This window comes from Bidens hawaiensis, unplaced genomic scaffold (genome assembly GCF_021521415.1).
Source record: "Bidens hawaiensis isolate Kalapana, Puna unplaced genomic scaffold, B.hawaiensis_p1.1 tig00012385_1, whole genome shotgun sequence".
NCBI classification, from domain to species: Eukaryota; Viridiplantae; Streptophyta; class Magnoliopsida; order Asterales; family Asteraceae; genus Bidens; species Bidens hawaiensis.
The window spans coordinates 31,486-41,583 of NW_027492011.1; the positions used below are offsets into that span (position 1 = coordinate 31,486).

At 35.4% G+C, this 10,098-nt stretch overlaps 1 protein-coding gene across 1 annotated transcript; it reads right to left on the bottom strand.

Annotated features, from left to right (window-relative positions):
* Window positions 1–4,759: 4,759 nt before the first annotated feature.
* On the bottom strand, window positions 4,760–9,058 carry LOC143540909 (uncharacterized). The gene is made up of 2 exons (XM_077033865.1): window positions 8,770–9,058; window positions 4,760–5,343 (listed from the first exon to the last, which is right to left on the bottom strand). Exons 1-2 carry the CDS (start codon window positions 9,044–9,046, stop codon window positions 4,961–4,963), a joined length of 660 nt encoding a protein of 219 aa, XP_076889980.1. The 5' UTR covers window positions 9,047–9,058; the 3' UTR covers window positions 4,760–4,960.
* Window positions 9,059–10,098: the final 1,040 nt, after the last annotated feature.

Genomic DNA, 10,098 nt, shown 5'->3' on the forward strand with positions numbered 1-10,098 from the left:
TATTGGTGGTCTAGAAAAACTGGATAAATGAGATGATTGAGAAGCTGATGGTTCGTTTATGATCTTATGATAACTTAACTTTTACAGTCTGGTTATACATGCATGCATGTATAAGTAGGGGTGGCAATATTGACTTATGGGTTGTATCAAAATATATAAGATGAGTCAGAATGGATCAAACTAAAAAAAGAAAATGATTGAAACGGGTCAAAACGGGTTGACATTTCTTGTTTTTTTTATGGAACGAGAAAAACGGAGGAAACTTTATGGTATTTTTACTTTTTACGTTTTTGATTTATATTTCAAGTTATAATTTTTTAATTATTTGTTTTGAATTTTTTTGTGAGGGGTTTTGAAGTGGGTTTTGAAATCTCAACCTATTTCAAAACCCCTCACCAAAAAACTCAAAAAAAATAATTAAAAAATTATAACTCGAAATATAAATAAAAAACGTAAAAAGTAAAAATACCAAAAAGTTTCCTCTGTTTTTCTCGTTTCATAAAAAAATAAAAATAAAATAAAACCCGAGAAATGTCAACCCGTTTTGACCCGTTTCAATCATTTTCTTTTTTTAGTTTGACCCATATTATACATTTTGATATAACTCAATCAACCCATGGGTCAAGATTACCACCCCTATGTGTAAGTAATCGAGTTAACCAAATTGAAATGACATTAAAACTAACCGTAGGTAATATAGATATCATATGATTAAAAGAATTGCTAGTATTGTTTTAAATTTTTAATAGAAAACAATACTTCATGTTTGTTTAGTTTGAACTCTACATGTATTAAAGTCAGCGGTTAACTATCGGTTAATTTAATCGTCTTTTCAATAACCGAATTAACTAAACTGTATGTGTGAAACCAATCAGTTAAAGAATGTCTAAAAGCAAAATACTAGTTACATTCGAATTTAAGTTTTAACATGTTACCAAAGCGAAGCAAACCATGCTTACATCTTAAGTTTGCCCAAACTATGATTGTGGTAAAATCGATCCATGCTCTCATAGTCTCATCCATGATTCATTGTGGGTCCCTTTAAATTGATTCTTGAGATCCTTTTATGGTGAATAATTAAAATGCTAGAAACTATTACATAAAGTGATAAACCTAGCACGACCTAGAAAGGAATAAATAATACAGTAAACTGTAATTTTCGTTCATGTGTTTTGTCCAAATATGTGGTTTTAGTCAAATAGTTTTAAATTTGCGATTTTCGTTTTCGTGGTTTCATTTCACTTGCAATTAAACCTGAATTTACTAATCCCGTTAAGTGTAGTTGTTATACCCATCAGTGTACATGAGGGGCGATTTTGTTCTTTTTCTCCGTGAATAAACCTCAGTCCTAATTTGCAAGACAGAATTACAAATTTTGTCCTTTAAAAAAAGCCAAATTACAGTTCGTGTCCTTTTTTTAGTTTCCTTGCAGGCGGTGTACATTAAACATTTTTTTCCTACACGTTATGTCCTTTACGCTAACTGAGTTAGAAAAACTCAGTTAAATACCCTCACGTGAGGCGCATGTGAGGGCATTTTTGTCTTTTCGTCTATGCATAATAAAAAAAGATAAAAACTCTTTCTTTCTCTTCTATCAAACTCTACTCTCTCTCCCTGTTTCTTTTTCTTTCTTAATAACCCACCACCACCACCACCACCAGCCACCCCCACACCTGCCCCCATCCAACCTCCGGCAACCACTACCAGCGAGCCGGAGATCTTGATTTTCCGGCGAGCACAAAGCAGATCTGAAACCACCATTCCACCACCGTCCACCCAATCTCTGTCCTCTTACAACACAACTCATGTTCATCGATCGACTAATCTCCGCCGCCGCCTCCTAGTTACCATCAGCCATCATCACCCCCACCTGCCCCCACCGTCAGGCCCACTGGTTCATCACCACACTTACCAACATCCTCATCCCCAAATCTAAACACTACACCCACCGTCACCATTGTCATAGACTTAACAACCGCCGCTACAACCACACTTAACAACGACGACACAAGATCTGGATTCCCATGACAACGCCAATCACAATTCCCTTTCCGGCACTCAGATCTGGGTTACGTCACATGTTATCATGTGGCTGCATCGCCGTTTTCGGTTTCCTTTATCGTCGGAACCCTATATCCACTCTCAAGACCACTGATTACCCACGGCGGTTTCCTTTATCGCCGGAAAATCGTGGTGGTGGTGGATCTGAGTCATGGCCTTAAACCCTAACTTCATCTTCATCTAATCCAATATCCGATCACAATGGTTGAAGAACAGCCGCCTATTGATCAAATCAAACTCATCCACAAGCTCGGTATCTTCAAAATTTGGGTACTGTACAAGTGAGAGGAGTAGAAAGAGTAGAGAGAGAGAAAGAAGACGAGAAGAGAGAGAGAGAATATATCTTTAATATATATTATTTTTTTTACAATAATATATTTAAACCATCTCGTTGAAAAGACCAATATACCCTCACATGCGCCTCACGTGAGGGTATTTAACTGAGTTTTTCTAACCCAGCTAGCGTAAAGGACGTAACGTGTAGGAAAAAAATGTTTAAAGGAAACTAAAAAAAGGACACGAACCATAATTTGGCTTTTTTAAATGACAAAATTTGTAATTCTGTCAATTTTTTGCAATCCTCTCACGTGAGAGCCTGGGGTGTATTTGGGGGAAAAAGGACAAAACAACCTGTCATGTGAAGAGCACGCTGATGGGTTTAACGACCAGATTTAGCGGGATTATTGAATTCGGGGTTTAATTGCAAGTGAAATGTAACCACAGAGAGGAAAATCGCAAATTTGAAACTATTGGACTCAAGGGCGAAGCTTCATTGAGGCCCGGGGTGGCCCCGACCCCCCTTGTTTTTTTTTGCGCAGTAGTGTAAATAAATTTACCTGTTTTTAGCCGAAAATTTTTATAAGTTGTGTAAGTTTAGCTTTTTTCGGTCGAAAATTTGAGCCTCCCCCCCTCATTTGTGAATTTTGTATACATTTTGAGTTCGTCCCTCGGTGCCTCAGTCCAAGCTTTGCCACTGATTGGACTAAAACCGCAGCTTTAGACCAACCATAGGGGCGAAACTGCAGTTCACTCTAAATAATAGAAAACTATATATGTCATCGCATGCATATGGATCACCTTTTGCCATTAAGTTACTCCGATAACAGTTGTTGTTCGTTGAATGGAAAACCATAACCTTACCATTAATATTAGACATAATTATACAAATTCATCATAATTATAGAATGTGTGTTATACTCTAATAGGGTGGTTGTGCAACCATTCCTAACTCTTGTAAACCCTTTGCTTAAGAGCATATTGTAATATCTTATTATTAATTATATTAATCAATTTTAATGTGAGATTACATAGGGTTGCATAATAAACGTGTACGTAACCCTCGTAGAAACTAGAGAGAGAGAAAGAAAGCGGGATAAGTGATAGTGATTACATAACCGTCTGATGTATCGCATTTAAGTAATGAATATATTAAGTAATCACACTCAAATGTAACAATTAAAGTTGATTATTAAAAGTAAAGCACTTTCTTTTAACCTAAAAGAAAGATTTTATTTGACTTCAAAATATCTCCCAAAATCTTTTCATAAAAAATGGGCATTCAATCTATGCATTTCTTTAATAATCAATAACTTATAAAACACTTAAGCACCTAACCTTTTATATAGAAAAACATGGAAAATGTGATCTCTTACAACTTACTTTTATTGTGTAAATATATTAATTAAGATTATTTATAGATTATAATTATTGGTTAGCTAAAAATTCATTGTGGGATTTCACGATATAATCTCCCGTTCACAACTTTATGGGAGTTAAAGAATAATATAAAAAGCGAGAAAATGTATGCCTCGGTTCAAGTTTCTTTAGCAACTTATACTGTTTTCCTTACTTTATAATTGATCTCGAGCATGGTTATGTTTGCATATGGAGGGGCATGTAATGTTTATATATAGTTACATTCCATGTTATATAATCGCGTACTAATTTGTATAAATACGCACAATTGTAAATTATATTAACAGATAACCATCGTTCAACCGTCAAGACAAATCCCAAATTACCAAATGTGGATATGCCGCTATTCTATAAATGTCAAGTTTTATTTTAGAGCAAAGTTCTTCGTTTTTATTTCTAACCATGTGATCATATTTCTAGTTCATAGTTGGGTTGATCCACCCATGATTCCAATGTTAAGTAGACTGGGTCCTGATTCCGGGTTAGGTACACCAGGTCGGGTCCAGAACGGGTTTAGGTTCCGGGTCTGAACAAGATTGAAACCTGGTTTATACCTACAGGTCAAGTAGACTTGGTCCTGATTCCGAGTTAGGTACACTGGGTCGGGTCGAGAATGGGGTTATATATCCAAGCCTATTATAATGAGAGCTCACCCGGGACAAGCAAGGACATCTCTTCCCCTTATGAACCCTGCTTGCCATTGTCTCTCATAACAACGGTCATTGACTTAAACATTATAGGGTGTTCTCGGGGCTTTAGCCTCAGGCTAACTTCCAACGTGTTCCCAAAGCCGACTTAAAGTTGTCAAATGTCAACTACACAACAGACCAATAAAAGGATCTCGGGGGGCCGAAGCTCGGGAACCACTCCGCTCCCCTTCAACGATCAAGTCAAAGATATTCATCATAAATCTAGCATATAAGGGGTGAGAGATGGCAAGCTTGAATCAGCCCCTTAACGGCCTGGGCTTTTCGAATGAGCCAAACTTATCAACTTGGTTAGAGCCCGGACATTTTAGAATCGAGCCCAGGCCCATAAAATGAATAAGCAAACATTAAAAAAGGAGAAATAGATACCAACACTGCAACTAAAATTCTTTTAGAATACAAAATATAAACGCCGAAAATTTACCAAAATACCCACAATAACCCGATACCAAACACTAAATTCTTTATTTTCCAACACGGGTTATTATTTTCATACCTCACATATTCTTCTTTCCACTAGCAAAAGACATGTTTTCGTCAATGGCCCGCAACTGATCTCTAAGACTCTGGTTTTCCGCTAACAACCGATCGTACTCTAGAAGAAAGCCTTCCGATTGGTTCTTGAGCGCCACTGAATTAGCTGCTGCTGATTTAACCTCTTTATCCTTTGATTCATGTTCAGATTCCAGTTTTTTTATTTGTGATTTCAGTTTAGATATTTCATCGTTAAGGATTTTGACATCATCCACACCTTTGTTCTTGGTTTCCTCTGCTGCTCGGTTTTGTTTCTTTGCAGCTTCCATGGTTTTTCTGAGTATTCGAAGCTCTCGTATGTAATGATGTAGTCTATCTATCATTAGTGCTAGGAAAAGAGAGAATCCTGCATTGATTAATTTAAAACAAATATTAATGAAATAATAAATTAGGTTATTTATAATCAACACCATTCAGAAGGTATTACGCATTTAAAATTTTTTATTTTTCCGACGAATTTTAAAACCCAAAAGAATTTCAGATATATATATATATATATATATGGCATATTAGAAGAGCCCATAGTTGATATAGATTTTAAAAACCTAATCAGTATACATTAAATTATTTACTCACGACAGGGAGTGAAGAACAACTCGGCAGAGTCAATCACTTCATACCCGATTACAAAACGATATACTTATCTCATTTATTTTGCTATAATTTTACGTAAAGTTGATATCTTTTGATGGTCTTGAATCCTAATTTGCACATATCATGTTTCATTTGCATATTATTCGTTGTTTTATAACAACAGATCATCAAACAACAAACAACAAATAGTATGCAATTGAATCATAATATAAGACAAATTAAAGATGTAAAACCAGCAAAGGTATAAATAATATGCAAAACTATGTCAAAAGAAATAAGATAATACACCGTTTCGTATTCGGCTTCAAAGTGATTGCTTCCACCGACTTGTTATAACCCTCAATTGTCACTAAACAATTTGACATATACACATTACATTTTATTAAACATTTATATTGAATATGGGTTATGCCAATCTACCATATATATTGGATTTTTCTTGGTTTCCAAAAACTAATCGGGTTTGTCGGGTTTACCAGGCTGATGTCAGGTTTTGACCATAACAGCTCGTAACCGATTAGTCTACATTCTGATTTCTACAGACCGAAGATTGGCCCGTATATTATATATTTAGGATATAAAAAGTTGATCCTGTCGTTTATCGCTCACCCCTTAACAAAACAACATTTCGTCAAACAATTTGAAATTTGTGATTAATACTTACATATTTATTTAGAAAACTTAGGGCAGTAAAAAAACCCGAACAAGGCCAAATGTTAATCCGTTAACCTTTAATGGAATAAGCGAACGGTTCACGAACACCTAACCGATCAAAATTTCCTGTTTGTGTTCGTTCATTAAGGAAATGAACTTTTTCATATAAAGAACAAAAATGAACTTAACATGAACACAAATATTTTTTCGATTAACGTGCCCGTGTTCGTTTAAAGTTAAATCAACGAACACGAACAACTTCTCTACCTGATTTCAGTTACAACAATATTTCTTGAATCTAATGCTAAAATTAATCAACAAATTCAAACAACTAAAATTACTAAATTACCCATGAGAGAAGCTTCTAGCATATGATACACACATATAACCTAATCAGTAAAGTTTATGACATCAGCCAGCAAGCATGTTCGTTTACGTTTGTTCATTTATGCTTGTTAGATTAACGTGTCTGTGTTCATTTAAAATTTATTCAATAATGCTTATTCGATTAACGTGTCCGTGTTCGTTTAAAGTTAACTTTCTCGAGTCTAATGCCAAAAATTAGTAAATCAAAACTAAAATTACTAAATTAACAACTAAAATTACAAAATTACCCATGAGAGAAGCTTCCATCATATGATACGCAAGTATAATCTAATCAGTCAAGTTTATGACGTCTGCCAGACAGCTCTGGATTTCTGTTACACTGTAAACCGCTTTAAATTTGTTATAGTTGTTCGGTTGTGTTCATTTACGTTTGTTCATGTTCGTTTTATATTTGTTCGTTTACGTATTTAGTGTCTTATATATGTTCAATTATCTTAATTTATATTTGTTTGTGTTCATTTACATTTTTTCATATATGTTCGTGAACCGTTCGCGCATATAATGTAATGTATATATATGTGTGAACCCTCGGGTGGGCCCTGCTTGCGGTGCGCGCATATAATGTATATATGTGTGAACCCTCGGGTGGGCAAAAGTAAAATTGCACTAATTTTGACGTTATTTTACTAATCTCGTGAAAATAACGTTAAAAGTGGCGGAAGGTTAATCAGGCATCATGTGGTGGCGTTGATAGCCGAAAGACAAGGGCACATGCACCAATCAGCCGGTGTCCCGATGATTGAGTGCTATGTGCCTTATGTCCAAGGCTTGATGCAAAACTACTATCGAGCCGGGGGTCTCACCGGAAGCAGTCTCTCTATCCCTATGGGATAGAGGTAAGGTTGTCTACATCTTACCCTCCTCAGACCCTACCATAGCATTGCTATTGGTGGGATATACTGAGTACGATGATGATGACGATGATGATGTTCGTGAACCGTTCGAGTAAATTGTCAACAAACAAACATAAACGAACACGAACACGAACACTAGGGGTGTGCGTGGTGCGGTTTTTGGCTAAAACCAAACCGAAAACCAAAACTTCGGTTTTTGTAATTTTTGAAACCGTTCGGTTTCGGTTATTCGGGTTTCGGTCCGGTTTCGATTTTTCGGTTTTTTGCCATTTGAGCTTGAAAACTTTAGGCCGAAAAAAAAGTTGGCAAAAAATAATGAATCTAGGTATAAAAAATTTTGTTAATCGTAAAATAATAGAATATTATGCATTTGATAAAAAATATTGGAGAAACTTATTTATTAAATTCTTAATATAAAATATAAAAAAACAAAAAATTATGAATTCGGTTCAGTTCGATTTTTTTGGTTTTTTTTACATGCAAAACTAAAACCGAACCGTTAGTGCGCTTTTTACAAAAAAACATAAAACCAAACCGTCGGTTTTTGTCTCGGTTCGGTTTTTACAGTTTAAATTTTTCGGGTTTTCTTGTTTTCGGATAGGTTTTTTCGGTTTCTTGCACACCCCTAACGAGCACATATATATATGCTCGATCAGCGTGTCCGTATTTGTTTAAATTTCAATTGTGTTTATTTATGTTCGTTTAGATCGTGTCCGTGTTCGTTTAAAGTTAGGGCATGTTTGGGATTCCTTATTTACACCTCCTTATTCCTTATTTAAGGAGTTTTCCATAAGTTACAAAATCCTAACTTATGAAAACTCCTTTTTCCTTCTTTAAAATGTTTAATAAGTTAAATTACCCAAACACTATTTTCATCTATAAAAGTGAATAAGTAATAAGGAGGTAAAATAATAAACAAAACAAATTTCTCGAAATTAACGCCAAAATTAATCAACAAATCCAAACAATAACTAAAATGAACATCCAAAATTACTAAACTACCCATGAGAGAAGCCTAATAAACGAACACAAGTAATCGTTCGATCTGTGTTCATGTTCATTTAAAGTTAAATTTCTCGAATCTAACGCCAAAAATTAGTTAAATTAAGATCCAAAATGACTAAATTACCCATGAGAGAAGCTTCAAGCATGAGAGAAGCCTAATAAACGAACATCCAAAATGACTAAATTACCCATGAGAGAAGCCTAATAAACGAACACAAGTAATCGTTCGATTAACGTGTTCGTGTTAGTTAAATTAGGAACTAAAATGACTAAATTACCCATGAGAGAAGCTTCAAGCATATGATAGGCGAGAAGAATCTGATCGGTGGGGGTGATGACGTCAGCGGGTCGGTTTTGAATCTCGGTAACACTATAAACATTATACATCATGATAACGAAGACGGTGGCGCCTACGGACTTGACAACCAAAGGTGCTCGTCCGCGCTTGGCACGGTCGAGTCCGAGTATTAAAAGTTTGCGGAGTGGTGTTTTGAAGAGGAGTAAGAGGATGGTTAGCATCTCGGTTAAGAGGATGGAGTAGAACAGGTAAATCATGGTTAATTGATTAATTGGGGGTGAAGAGTGAAGACTTGAATGGGTTGATTTATGGTTGAACGAGTGAAAGACTCGTGTTTGGTTACAGGTGTAGACCGTGTGTAGCCTTCTCTTGGTTTGGAGTAAAGGTGCACAAACCAGTTTATAACTTAAAACCGATTCGGGTTGGTCAATAAAAGTCAAAACGGGTTTATGATCAGTTTTGGTTCGGGTTGAAACCGGTTTCATGAACAGTGACGATTGGTTTCGGTTCGGTTAAGCAGTTTGGAACCGGTTTTGGTGGAGAAAAATAACAAATCGGTCCCAACCCGGTTTCTACATAATCGGTTTCTAACCGATTCGGTTTCGGTTCAGTTAACCGGTTTATTTGCGCACCTCTAGTTTGGAGTGCAACGAGTCGAGAGATGCTTGTGCGATTAATCAAGTTCGAGTTTGAGCTAAAAAAAGACTATTTTCTCCTTTCTCTCTTTTAAAAAGGGCTACTTAGGGAATTTTCTCATTTCAACTCATAAGAAATAAACCAAAGCCTCGTCTCATCTATACAATATATAAAGCATGAGTTAGGGACCTCTTAAATTTTAAGAGGTACATAAGACCATGCATAAGATACAACACACAATGCATAAATTTTTAAGATTATAAGGGTAATATGGATTTTCCCACCAATTCTACGGTTAACAAACTTTGATTAAAAAATATTTACAAGTATAGTCCTTTAACTTCAATCACATTTTGTCAATATATATAATAATTACACATTTACCCCCTTATTCTAAACTAACTACCCATACGACTTTTAAACGACCATAACTTTTTCCACGTTAATATTTTTTCAAAAACAAAATACACCATAAAAATGAGCATTTTATGCTCTTTAATTTGAGTATGATATTGCTTTATTTTTTTAATTTTAAAAACTTAACGTGTTATATGGATTACCAGTTAGGACCGGTAAACGGGCCTTGGTCGAGTGGGTTCGGGTCATGGGTCAGAAATGGTTACGAACAAAACAGGTGATACAAAAAAAAGTTAATTTGGTTTAGGTCTGTTTG